At 48.9% G+C, this 13,431-nt stretch overlaps 1 protein-coding gene across 2 annotated transcripts in view; it reads left to right on the top strand.

The window, feature by feature from the left end:
• Window positions 1–2,102: 2,102 nt before the first annotated feature.
• Window positions 2,103–13,431, top strand: part of FAM171A2 (family with sequence similarity 171 member A2) — a 40,246-nt gene continuing 28,917 nt past the window's right edge. For both annotated transcript variants that reach the window (XM_060282335.1, XM_035134992.2), the window contains exon 1: window positions 2,103–2,640. In XM_060282335.1, coding sequence (XP_060138318.1) covers window positions 2,526–2,640 — 115 coding nt within the window. In that variant the 5' untranslated portion in view covers window positions 2,103–2,525. The remainder of the gene's footprint in view (window positions 2,641–13,431) is intronic.

A 13,431-nucleotide genomic window follows, 5' to 3' on the forward strand; every position in this document is an offset into this window, starting at 1 on the left:
GCTCCGCAATTTAACACCCTTCCTCAGCTATATTTCTGCACGCATCTCATTCTCTTGCTAAATAGATGCCCACAGTAGGCAATATGCACATTCATGGTTAGCACCACCGAAGAGTGATTCCTTCACCCTTAAAAACAAGGTCCTGACTGGAAGACACAGGCCATCCATGAAATTAAGAACAAAACAAAAACTCACTAATTCTTAAGTGGAAAAAAATAGGCCTTGGAGAAACAAGCAGGGAGGGGAAAAAACCCAGCACTCTTTTTAAAGTGCAGAATTAATTCGCATTAATAGACATAAAACATGCCAAATAGACTCGATGCATCATGAAAGCAATCAGAAGAAGAATGTCATTGCCACCTATACTCTGTTCAAAATTTGGTACTGTAAATTATATATAGTTGGGCTTGTCAATTCCATTCATCATGTGCCACATTTCCTTGTCATTCTACAAGAGGCTGGTCCGTTCAGTCGCTTCAGAGTTCTTCTTTAGGAGTGAATCATAACAGGCATGGTAGACTCCATATGATCAAGGAGCAGTGCCCATTCCTGATCAATGCCCCGTCAGCTCCCCAGTTGTGACCATTTCCTCCAAGACACAAAGATGATCTTGGAATTGTTCCTCTTGCACGAGCAACATTGCCTTTCACCTCCTCTTTGTGGCCTCAAACAAGTCCAAATCTTCAGCAGGAGAGGAGAACCATTTTGGGCTTATTCCCAAGCTGGGGCGGGGCAGAAAAGGCTGGTGGGGGTTCTTTTCCTCCATGCAGTGTCACCCCCTGGGATCTGCTGAGCTCACACAGAGGCTAATGAAGGCATGGGACATATTACCTTGAGTGTAAAATGCATTTTGCTGTTTAATAAACAAAAGATACCATTTAATTCTTTTACCATGTTTTTTACCATTCTTTTACCATGTTTTTCTACCAGCTTTGTGACAGGAAATACTTTCAATTACTGTAACATGGGAGCTATAATTGCCTCACCAATAGTTGGAAACCCATTAGTATCGTGCAGGATCCAGGTTTAAAGGATTCATTCATTTATTTCAAACACTTGTATACCACCCTTCATCCAAAAGATTCCAGAGCAGTGGGTGGGTGGGTGGGTGTGGGTGTAAACAACTTTGTGGTGATTACTGGCACATTTTCCCCCATATATAAAAAAGCACTGCATTTATACATACACAATTAAAAAACCAAAAAAAATTAACAATGTTATGAAGCAGCAGCTAAAACCAGATACCTGAGCAATGAAGGCAATCACTTCACCTGCCTGTTGTTCTTTATTGGAGAGAGAAGAAACCCACCAGTTTCAGTGCAGAAACCAAATTGTCTGCCAGCTTTGGGTGTAGATTTCTGAGTCTCCTGCTTGTTACTTCCTGGTACAACCCCTGTAGTGTATATTTTGGGAGTGGGGGAAGCTGCTAATCTGGGATTAACCCTTTCTTTATTTGTTGTGCCAATTAGTTGATTAAAGCTCGAAGCCTTTGTTTGAATGGGCAAGATGCAAATGAACATTGACCTGTTGTTGTTTTTAATTCTGGGAGAGATGGCATATTCCTCAGGTGTGGGGAGGCATATAGAACATTTATTGCCGTTTAATGCATGTAGCAAGCAGACCAGGTTTGCTGGGATTTGTTAATAATTTGAGTAGGACATATGAAAGCAAGACGATATGCCTTCAGCTCATAAAACAGATAAAAACACAGGGACAGCCTTGAACCATCAAAGAATTGCAATTTTGAGGGTTCCCCCCCCTGGTCATGCATCTTCAATACGTTGGCTCCACATGCCCCAATATCTGAAAGTGGGGTGGGGGGCTGTGGACTCTCCTTCCTTGGAGGTTTTTCAGCAGAGGTTGGATGGCCATCTGCCATGGATGCTTTAGCTGAGATTCCTGCATTGCAGGGGGTTGGACTAGATGACCCTTGGGGGTACCTTCCAATTCCACGATTCTATAATAATGTACACATTGGCATCTTAAAAAGCTGCGAAGTCCATCCACTGCATTTGAAGACGCGTTGAACACCCAGAAAATAGCCTTGGAAAGGAAACGGAAGAGGGGAAAGCCAATCCACAGAACGGCGCCTCTGAGCCCTGCGGAGGGGGCGAGTCTTACTTGGAACAATCTTCACGTTCTGCACATGCTCAGAGGCACAGTGCACCCCTCCCTTTCCCTGAACTTTTTTATTTTTTTCCCTTGCCCAGGACTATTCCCTGGCATTGGACACAGTTTCTAGGTGAGGTAAGCTAAAGGCGGAGCACCCGAGAAGAAGGAGGCGGAGGAAGAAGAGGAGAGAAGACACGCAGCGGCGGCGGCGGTGCTGGCTTGTTCCAGCAGGTGGAGCCGTCCAGTTTCTCCCCGCCGGGCAGGAGGGGGCTGCCGGGGACGAGGAGACACAATCGCCGCCGCTGCCGCCGCCGCGTAACCGGATCCTGCACAGCCAGTGCGCCCGACTTGCCGCCGAGGCTCCTCCGGGCGCGCCATGGCCGGGTAGCGGGGAGCCGGTGGGGGCGGCCACAATGCTGCGGGCGCCGGCCCTGGCGATGCGCTTCGCCCTCCTCCTGCCGCTGCTCGTCGGCCCCGGCTGGCCGGCTCGCGGCAAGGCGCAGCCCGGGGAGCCTCCCAGCCCGCAGGGTGAGTGAGCGCGCGGGGGGCGCCGGAGAGGAAGGAAAGGGGTGCGGGGGTCTGCATGCAGAAGGCGGGTAGTGGGGGGGTGAGTCGAGGGAGCCCCCCATCTGTGGTGGGAACTGGAGATCTGCTCTCCATTGCTGGGTGGGTGGGGCAGTTTGGGGTGGGGTGGGGGAGGTATTGCTCCGTGCCATTTTTGCGGGTGGGAGAGCTGTTGGCGCGCGGTGGCGCTTTTCCAGAAAAAGTGGGGTGGGTGGGAATGGAGGCATATATTTAGCTGGATTTCAAACCCCCCCCCCCCATTTTTGTGTATTGTGTGTGTATGTGCTCCTTCTCCCGCCTCCGCCTTTCTTGGTCGGGGGAGGGGGTTCCCCTCGGTTCTGGTCTGCTGGTTCCCCAAAAGGGAGATGGGCGAGATCCTTCCGGATCTTGCAGGACAGCGGCGAAAGAGATGCGACGTGGGGAAGCGGGAATGGTGGGGTGGTGGTGGTGCGGTGGGTGGGTGGGTGGGTCCGCGCCGATTCCTTCCACTCGATCACGCACACAACCCCCCTAAATATTGCGCCCCTCTCTCGATATTGGGCGCCCCTCCCACAAGGCTCCGGGGTGGGACTCTCCAGGGCTCCCTCCCTCCCATAGACAGGGATGAGGTTGGGGGGGGGAGGGTTTTGGAGCTGGGTGCGCGGGGGGGGGGGGAAGGCAGGGTTTTAGTCTTTTCTTACGACCGTTCCCTACCTCCTTGAGCTCCCTCCACCTTCCATCTGCCAGCCCCCTGCTCGCACCATCTCTTTCTCCTCCCCTTAACACCCATCCCTTTGGCTGGCCATCTCCTTACATGGCAATCTGTTTATTTCAGGGTCTTTTCTTCTACTGCTGCCCATCCTGAACCTTTGTCTGCCTCTCTGCGGTCCCCATCCTTGAGCCACCGTCTCTCTCTCTCCCCCCTCCTCCTGTTTCTCCCCCTCTGCTTCTGTCTGTATACCATCCGACCAGAATATTGCCTCTCCCAGTCCACACCCATTTCTCCCCCCCCCTCCGCACATCCTTTTTGACCTCTGTTTGGATGTACCTGTTGTCTGCCTGTCTTGCATTCTGCTTGTTGATCTCATGCATTTCATAAAGCCACCCACCTCTCTGCTCCTGCACACATGCACAGTCGCTTGGTGAGCTGCCCTATCATTTGTGTGTGTGTGTGACCTGCCTGCTGCGTTGCACAGCATTGTGTCTGAAACAGCCAGAAATCTCCTCATTTGTGGTGCTTGATGTGTGGTGGCTCTTTCACACATGAAGTGTGTGGACAGGGGGCCTATCAGAGGTGCATAATTCTTCCTCTTAACATATTCCGTCTACCCGTTCCTTTCTGTTTATCGGTTTCAGTCTGCACCCCCCCCCTCCTTAGATGTAATTTCCCCAAGTGCCACCATGCGACTTAATTCCCCATCCCCACCCCCTGCTTGGCGCCTTCCCTACCCTTAGGGTATCCTTGCTGGGAACATGGCGTTTGCCTTGGAGACCTTGATTCTGAGCTGTTGCTGCGACGGAGCGCTGTATCTTGGGGGGGGCACCTCCCTCCTGGACCCTGGAGATGGGCTGGGTGGGGGTGAGGGGGAAGCACAGGCACCTCTCTCCATCTGTGGCTTCAGGGGTAGCCAAGTGGATCCCACACTCCACGCTCTTCTTGTTTAGTGTCTTGGGTCCATATGGCAGCGTGGAGACAGAGGGCCTGTTTGTTTGTTCTGGATGATGGAGCTGGAGAATTGGGGTGATGCGAGCATATATTTATTTGAGCCATATTAGCCATTTTAATATTTATGTTGTGCTTTAATTGTTGTGACCAGCTCTGGGACCTTAGGGTGAAGGATGGGTAATAAATTGTAATGCATAATAATAATAATGATTAATAGTCCTTGTTTCCCAGGTTTTGTGTGTGTGTGTTGGGTGGTGGTAGAGAGAAATGGCAATCCCTCCCTGTGCACTGTGCTGAGAGATCTGCCACTTCAGCTTTATTCCGTCAGAGACCCAATAGACTCTGACGTTTCCAGAAAACTGCTCGTCTTCCCTGGAACTGTCATTGCATATTGGGGGGAGAGGGGGGAAATGACTCCACCCGTTCACCTGCTGCTTGCCCCATGCACCTGCTGCTCTGCTGCGGCCAATTAATATATCAGCAGCATCTCTGGCAAGTTTGACCAATGAGCGCTGCCTCCTCAAACCTGAACTCGAATCACACCATGCCTCTTTGTGTGTGTAGAGCACAGGGAAGAAGGTATCTGGGCGAGATGTTGTGGCCCAGCCCTGTTTAAAAAGGAAATGCTCACCTGTGCAAACACATGCTAATGTCCTTGATTTGTGACTTTGCCAGTCCTTTGCTTTCACCTCTTTTGTTTCGCCCCCCCCTCCAAAAAAAAGACCAATGGGCAGAGTTCTGTGCTCCCTTTGCATTTGGCAAGTTCCTGCTAACGTTTTTAGATTACTGCAGTTTTAAAGATATGTGATGCTTTTACAAAAGCAGTTGTGCTCAAAGCAAGTGGCAATTCACAAATAGCAATGATTCAGCAACAACAATCCTTTTTTTGTATTTATGAGTGTTTATTAAATTACAGCTTTTCACATAATTATTGCCAGACCCATTTTCAAAGTTTTTTCTTGCATTTGAGTAATTCCCTTTATATCTATCTATCAATCATCATCATATTTTAATCATTCTGGCTTTTGCATAAATTCCTCGTTAAAAAAATTAGGCTGTTTTACTTTCTGACACAGCTTCTTACTTTTAGGCTAAGCTGTGTTGCTGCTTTTTAAAATGAATATGTGTGCTTGGCACATGCCAGCCTAACTTCCATGCCTTTGAGCCTACAGTTCTACCTACCTGCTAACAAAATTGCTCCTGGCAGAGCCATTCCTGGCTGCCAGTTTCTTTTCTCTGATATCTTCCAGACAAGTTTTTTAGACCCAGCACCTCTTTTATCATAAACGAACTGATTCTGCTTCATTTTTTAAAATTTACTGTGTGGTATTCAAATAAGTCCAACTCAGAGTAGACCCATTGATATTGATGAACCTAAGTTAGTCATGTCTATTAACTTCAGGGGTCAACTCCTGAATTTTTGTTGGAAGCCGCCCAGAGCAGCTGAGGTAACCCAGTCAGATGGGCGGGGTATAAGAAACAAATCATCATCATCATCATCATCAGTCCCCCCCCCCCCACTAAGCAGCCTAGAGCCAGGGGATCCTGACTGATCTCCCTATTAGCCCTAAAGCCCTAAACAGCCTTGGTCCAGTATACCTGAAGGAGCGTCTCCACCTCCATCGCTCTGCCCGGACACTGAGGTCCAGCTCCGAGGGCCTTCTGGCGGTTCCCTCGCTGCGAGAAGCCAAGTTACAGGGAACCAGGCAGAGGGCCTTCTCGGTAGTGGCACACACCATGTGGAACGCCCTCCCACCAGATGTCAAAAAGAAAATAACTACCAGACTTTTAGAGAGCATTTGAAGGCAGCCCTGTTTAGGGAAGCTTTTAATCTTTAAGAAATTTGTGTATTCTAATATTTTTGTTGGAAGCCGCCCAGAGTGGCTGGGGAAACCCAGCCAGATGGGCGGGGTATAAATAAATTATTATTATTATTATTATTATTATTATTATTATTATTATTATTCAGGCAGTGTCTGGACTTAACATGCTTAACTTCATCAGGCAGCTTCAAACCAAACTCTGGTTTCACCATCACTTTTTAAAATCGGCTTTCCTTTGGTTTCCGATACTGTAAACGGAAAACAGATTTTTCTCTCCTCTGCCTAGATGTTGAACTCTGGAACAGAAAGAGCCTCAAAACACCCTGAAATCTATTTCAAGAGAGATTTGTGCCTCTTGGTTTCCACTAGCAAGACTCTGCATTCTTATTCTTATTATTGAAGAGCATTTTATACTTCTTGCTATTGTCGGACTGTTTGGTAATGAAAGAGATATGGGCGGAGATCAATGTCACCCAAGAAGGCATAGAGTTGCCCAGTCACTATCCTCTCGAGTACCTTTTCCCAGAAAGGGTATATTGGTGACTGGTATTGGATTGGTGAGTTGGCACAATCCTCCAGGTGCAGCATGGGTATTTTTCCAGGAGTGCCCACACAACTGTCTCCATACGTGCAGTGGAGAATCCTTCCTCCCATTTATAAGCCTTAGAGAGGATTAACCAGATTTTACTGGGCTACAACTCTCATAATTCTTCACCCTTGGCCAGGATGGTGCGAGACATTGTCCAATAACATCTGAAAGGCACCACATTGATTCCCCTTGCTCTCAAACCTAACTGATCAGTGATTCCTGATCAGACAGTGCTCTGGGTGCATCGCGAGACTGCGAAAGTTGCCAAGTAGTTGTAGAGGCAAGCAATGCTACCCTCAAATGCAAATTTTAACAAGGAGAAATGTAAAGTACTACACTTGGGCAAAAAAAAAAAAATGAAAGGCACGAATACAGGATGGGTGACACCTGGCTTGAGAGCAGTACATGTGAAAAGGATCTAGGAGTCTTGGTAGACCACAAACTTGACATGAGTCAGCCGTGTGATGCAGCAGCTAAAAAAGCCAATGCAATTCTGGGCTGCATCAATAGGAATATAGCATCTAGATCAAGGGAAGTAATAGTACCACTGTATTCTGCTCTGGTCAGACCTCACCTGGAGTACTGTGTCCAGTTCTGGGCACCACAGTTCAAGAAGGATACTGACAAGCTGGAACGTGTCCAGAAGAGGGCAACCAAAATGGTCAAAGGCCTGGAAACGATGCCTTATGAGGAACGGCTTAGGGAGCTGGGTATGTTTAGCCTGGAGAAGAGAAGGTTAATGGGTGATATGATAGCCATGTTCAAATATATCAAAGGATGTCATATAGAGGAGGGAGAAAGGTTGGTTTCTGCTGCTCCAGAGAAGCGAACACGGAGCAATGGATTCAAACTACAAGAAAGAAGATTCCACCTAAACATTAGGAATAACTTCCTGACAGTAAGAGCTGTTCGGCAGTGGAATTTGCTACCAAGGAGTGTGGTGGAGTCTCCTTCTTTGGAGGTCTTTAAGCAGAGGTTGACAGGCATATGTCAAGAATGCTTTGATGGTGTTTCCTGCTCGGCAGGGGGTTGGACTGGATGGCCCTTGTGGTCTCTTCCAACTCTACGATTCTATGATTCTAAATTGAAAACCACGGACCTATGAAGATTCCTTGACATCACCCTGCTAGCTCTGATGTGAGCCGTTCCTTTCAAGGCTTGTGCTGCAGATCCCAAATTACAGAGGCGATGAGGACTTGCCAGGAGCTCGGTTTTGTTTTCCAGTTTTATAAATTTCTATAGGACGCCTCAGTGAAGACATAAGCATTTGGGGCATTATGGATGGAATGGCGCACAAGAAGAGGAAATTGCTGCAGAGGTTGAAAAGAGGTGGGAACATGGATTAAGCTTTAAGTAGAATAGGTAGAGACCAAATGAAATGATATGAACATCCTCCTTCCTCCCCCCCAATTCTCCACGTCTGGAGAAGCCTGCCATGGATGCTGATCCCATTTTGAGGGAAGCAGTCATGGCTAGGGGAGGAAAGCTAGCAGAGGGTCCCTGATCCTTCAGCCAGATAAAGCCAACCAGGAACTGGATAGGAAACTTTGGTCTGTGCTGTATCCGGATTCTTGACCGGCAAGCGAATTTGGCAGGATTTCCTCTGGCGGATGTGGCAGCTTGGATGGGGAAACAGGGTACCGGTATGTGATGGTCATAGGATGCTTGCTGTCTGATCGCCTGGAGTGCGGCTGTGCTCATTTCCGAAAATCTCCAATTTTTGTGCGGAATAACTGCCCGGTCTTCTCCCTCTCCAAAGAGGGTATCTCACATCTGAAAAAGCTGGAAGCAGGAGAATGTGGCTGGATCCTCTCAGGGTGCCACACAGCCAAAAGCAGGTTAAAAGGACAAATTTTTGAAGATGCTCGCCCCACAACTGTGTTGACAGCTCTGCTGGCCTGGTTTTGGCAGACCGGTTGAGCGGGGTTTCCCGGCGGGCTGTTTTCTGATTTGTGGGTCTCAAATTGTGCAGGCCTGCTCCAGACCTCTCTTTTGCTTCTGCTGTGGCGAATGAGGAGTGGATTTGTGGCTGTAGGTTTTGTGCGGTCCAGCCAAGAAGACCCCCCATTCCTGCCAAGCACAGATCAGGCCTGATGGACAGTGCCAAGTTTTGAACCTGCAGGACAGCAGCTGCTGCAATGCTAGTGTGTGCTAATGCAACACTTGGCTGTTTCTCCTCTCCCAGCCTGTCTCTGCTCTCTTGCACCCCACTCTCTTCCTTGAATGTGTGTGGGAAAGTCAGGGCCAACCCTTCGCTGGATTTGGCTTCCCTAGAGCCTGTCCTGGAAAAGGACATCAGGCTATGCACCAGCCACTGGCCAGCAATATTTTGCTTATAGTTGTAGAAAAAAATGGAACATCTGGAAAGCATCTGGATCCAACAGCATTCCTCAGCTGCAAAAATCCAACTGCTGCATAGTTTGGGGTTGGGGTGCTCCTGGATTCAAGTCCACTCTTTTTTACCACAGGGACTATCGCAGCCTGTGATGTATTACGTATTTGTCCTATTCGCAAATGACTTGTGGAAACTGCAAGCTCATTTGACGGCGATTACTTCCTCCCAAGGAACTTTTGACGATAGCTGTCTTGAGAGAGTGCTGAGTGCTGTCATGGCCTCTCACACCAAACTCTCTATTATTACTAAGAATCCCGGGGCCGGGGTCTGGGAATGCGCTGCGACATTTTGTTGTTGGTCCCTGCTTGTTAGCGTTATTCCCGCTATTCGCAAAAGCTAAGGGGTTGGAAGCTACCCAAAAGTATGGGTAGGGGGGTTATATCCTCCGTGGTCTCTCTCGGTACACAGAAGTATTCAGCATTGTAAATTAAAAGAAAAAGAACTTTTTAAATTAAAAAAATGCAGTAACAAGAAAATCCTGACAAGGCCACAGAATGCTGGCTGCAGTTGAGAAAGGGGCGGGTGGGGGTTGAGATATAAATAAATCAGGTCAGGCGGGGGCAGATTGTGTGAGTTCATCAGATAAAGTAGGCAGTGGTGGAAAAAATAGAATATTGCCCACCCCACCCCACCCACCTCAAAACAATACTAGAGAAAAGAAGGAATTGACCTGCTCAAGTCCCTACAGCTTATAGTAAGTACTAGTGTAATTCAGCCCGTTGAGTAAACGGGCGCTAGAACATCCCGGGGTTCGGAGAAGCGTTTGTGCAGCGCTTCTCCGAACCCCGGGACCTGTCCTTGTTGTCGGCGGCAGGGGGACAGGAACGAAGGAGGAGAAAGCAGCCCTTTCTCCTCCTTCCTTCCTCTCCCCCAGCCGCCGACAGGAAGGAGACATCCCGGGGTTCGGAGAAGCGCTTGTGCAGCGCTTCTCCAAACCCCGGGACCTGTCCTTGCTGGACGCACACACACGCTCTCTCTCCCCCCCCCCCCGGCTGCCAACGCTCAGTCTGGCTGGGAGCAGCGGTTGGCGGCCGCAGGGAAACGGTAGGTGGGGGGGGAGAGCGTGTGTGTGTGTGCGTGCAGTCTCTGCATCCAATCCCTGTGTCCGTGGGGCACATGCGCAGTAGCGTGGACACGGACACAGGGAATCTGGACGCAGAGACACTTGCACTTTATTATATAGGATGGAGCAGGGTGGGGTGGGGGGAATAAGGTTAGCGAGTTACCTTCTGTGAGGTTTAAAAAAACCCTTCTCAGCTATGCTATACAGGGATGTTTCAGGACGAAGGAAAGACAAAGTACAGTTTTCTCTCCTTTTTAATTCTCCAGGAGTCCTGCCTGCTATAGCAGTGTAAGAAGTTCAGGTGTGTTTTGGCTGGTACCTGTCACTGCATAGCCCAGGAGGGGAAGATTGGGGTAGTTGTGTTTGTGGGCAAGGTGCCCTTTATCCCTTCCCCGGTCTTTAAAGTCTCCGCTTCCTTGATCAGAGCTCTCAGGTAGCTGGGGGCACGCTGCACCATTTTGTTGCAGGAGGTCCCATATCTTCCCTCTTACTCCCTGGCCTGTTCTGTAGGAACATTTCTCCAACTGCTATATAACAATGAAGTTGTGTATAGCACAACAAAGGGAGCTTTAGGAACAAACTGGGGGATGCGACAAAATGTTGCCACATATCCCCAGTCTCGGTGAACTTGTACAGCCAGACTGGAAAAGGTGCCTTGTTCTACAGTTGAGGGATTGTCTGCCCTTTCAAAAAAAAAACCTCAAGGAAGCCCTGGAACAGCAAAACAAGGTTTCATTTCCAGGTTGGCTGGGCCCCAGAGCAGAAGATTCATTGTTGGGGGCTAAAGATACACAGCAAGATTTTTGTTGCATGTCCCCACTTTGTCGTTCTTAATCGTTCTGATCTGTACAGTAGAGCACTTTGAGTTTGCAAAGTTGATTGAAGTCCTTCCCCCCCCCCTGTTTATTTTCACCCCGTCCTCCTTGAAGTGGGTCAGTTTCCATGGTTCTTTGGGAGCTGCTAAGCTAGTGCATGATCGTAGTATATGAAAATGCCCAAACTGTCATCATAAAGCAGAGAACAGTGATGTAAGTGCCTGAGGTAATGTTGGGAGTATAGAGCCAGCAGCCTTTTCATTCCTGGTGGTCCGCCTCTATCTGGAGCAGGCATAGGCAAACTCGGCCCTCCAGATGTTTTGGGACTACAATTCCCATCATCCCTGACCACTGTTCCTGTTAGCAAGGGATGATGGGAGTTGTAGTCCCAAAACATCTGCAGGGCTGAGTTTGGCTATGCCTGATCTGCAGTGACTCCCATCTAAACTTTTTTTTTTTTTTGCATTTTCTTCCCAGCCTTTGAAACGCTCTCACCAAGAATCCCTCCTTTCTTAATCCCACACATGTATGCAGATAGTGGGGAATTGTCTCTTGTGTATTTAGTGGGGATGGACAGTGGCACTCTGCACACCCTTAGAGGCAACCTTGGTGTAGGAGCTCTGGCGTTCAAAATAGGCCTGAGACCTCCACCTTGGCTCAGATTATGTCCTCATTGTATGGCCTTGGGAAAGTCCAGAGAACATTTTCTCTTTCCAGTCTTGTTTGTTGGTCACAGGAATAAACAAAAGCTCCACGTTCTTGGCAAAGTGTTGCCTTCCGTAACAAAAGGATTGTTGGATTCAGACCGGAATAGGACTCTTGACATGCAAGTTGCATGCATACTGTACCTTTAAAGCACACTCAAAATACACCCCCCCCCCCCGAATTCTGGGAGCTGTAGTTTATTGATGGTTGCTAGGAATTGTAACTCTCTGAGGGCTAAACCATTGTTAGCCAGACTCTAGGCGTGCTTTGCAACTGGCGCAGTTCCACGCAGAGATCTCTGGATCTAGCGACTGGGGAAAACAAAATGTCACTTAGAGAAGGATCTGAAATACTTTTCTCAAAGCCTGAATTTGTTTTATTTTGGATTGTTTGATGTTTTAATGTGTTGTAAACTGCTTTGAGCTTTCTTCTTTAAAATATAAAAAGGTATAGAAATGAAATGATGATGATAACAATAACAACAACAACAACACTGCAAAAAGGCGTCCAGACATTCCATTGTGGTGACCGTCATAGCTAGGTTTGAGGTGCCATTTGGCAATTAGATTATACAGTGGTACCTCGCAAGACGAAATTAATTCGTTCCACGAGTCGTTTCGTATTGCGAAAACTTCGTCCTGCGAAGCGCGATTTCCCATAAGAATGCATTGAAATTTTATTAATGTGTTCCTATGGGCAAAAAAAAGTCAGAAGAATGTCAACCCTCAGCCTAATGGGGACATAAGAACACGAGGGGGGGGTGAGGAGCCGCTGCCCTCCGGGGTTCCGGCAGGTCCATCCCCGCGGCGCGCTCACTTCCCCTTCCCCCAGCTCGCCCTCCAGCCTCGGGAGCCGGAGCTCTTTCCCGCCCCCCCCCATTTCCCCCTTTCTGTGGGTGCGCGTCCGCCGCCGACTCACCGCCGAGCCCAGGAGCAGCCACATTGCCCCCAAGCACCATGGCCGCTCTGGAAAGTTTTAAGGCTCTTCCGAGCGCCTCCACCTCTCGGCCCAAGCCCGGCCCAGGCCCAGGCGGCTGTGCGGGTGGGGAGGGGGAAGCAGACAGCCTGCCTGCCGTCTACGCGCTCGCTCTCCCGTTCGCGCGCAGCCTCCAGAGCGCAGGGTGGCGAGGCTACTTCGTCTTGCAAAGCACGGCCATGGAAAAATTCGTCTTGTGAGTCTCCAAAAAACCCCACTGCAAAACGCTTTCGTCTTGCGAGTTTTTCGTTGCGCGAGGCATTCGTCTTGCGAGGTACCACTTTATATCCGAGCTGCAAACACAGGCATAAACTACAGTGCCCAGAATTCTTTGAGGGAAAGAATGTGCATTGAATGTGCTTTAAAGGTATAGTATTGCATGCAGCCTAAAACTGAAGGAGCGTCTCCACCCCCATCGTTCTGCCCGGACACTCAAGTCCAGTACCGAGGGCCTTCTGGCGGTTCCCTCGTTGCGAGATGCCAAGTTGCAGGGAACTAGGCAGAGGGCCTTCTCGGTGGTGGCACCTGCCCTGTGGAACGCCCTCCCAACAGATGTCAAAGAGGAAAACAACTACCAGACTTTTAGAAGACATCTGAAGGCAGCCCTGTTCAGGGAGGCTTTTAATGTTTAATAGATTGTGTTTTATTTTTCTGTTGGAAGCCGCCCAGAGTGGCTGGGTATAAATAAATTATTATTGTTATTATTATAGCAATGTCTTCCAGAGGTGACTTTCTCTTCGTTATT

The sequence above is a fragment of the Zootoca vivipara genome, chromosome 13 (assembly GCF_963506605.1).
Source record: "Zootoca vivipara chromosome 13, rZooViv1.1, whole genome shotgun sequence".
Taxonomy (NCBI): Eukaryota; Metazoa; Chordata; class Lepidosauria; order Squamata; family Lacertidae; genus Zootoca; species Zootoca vivipara.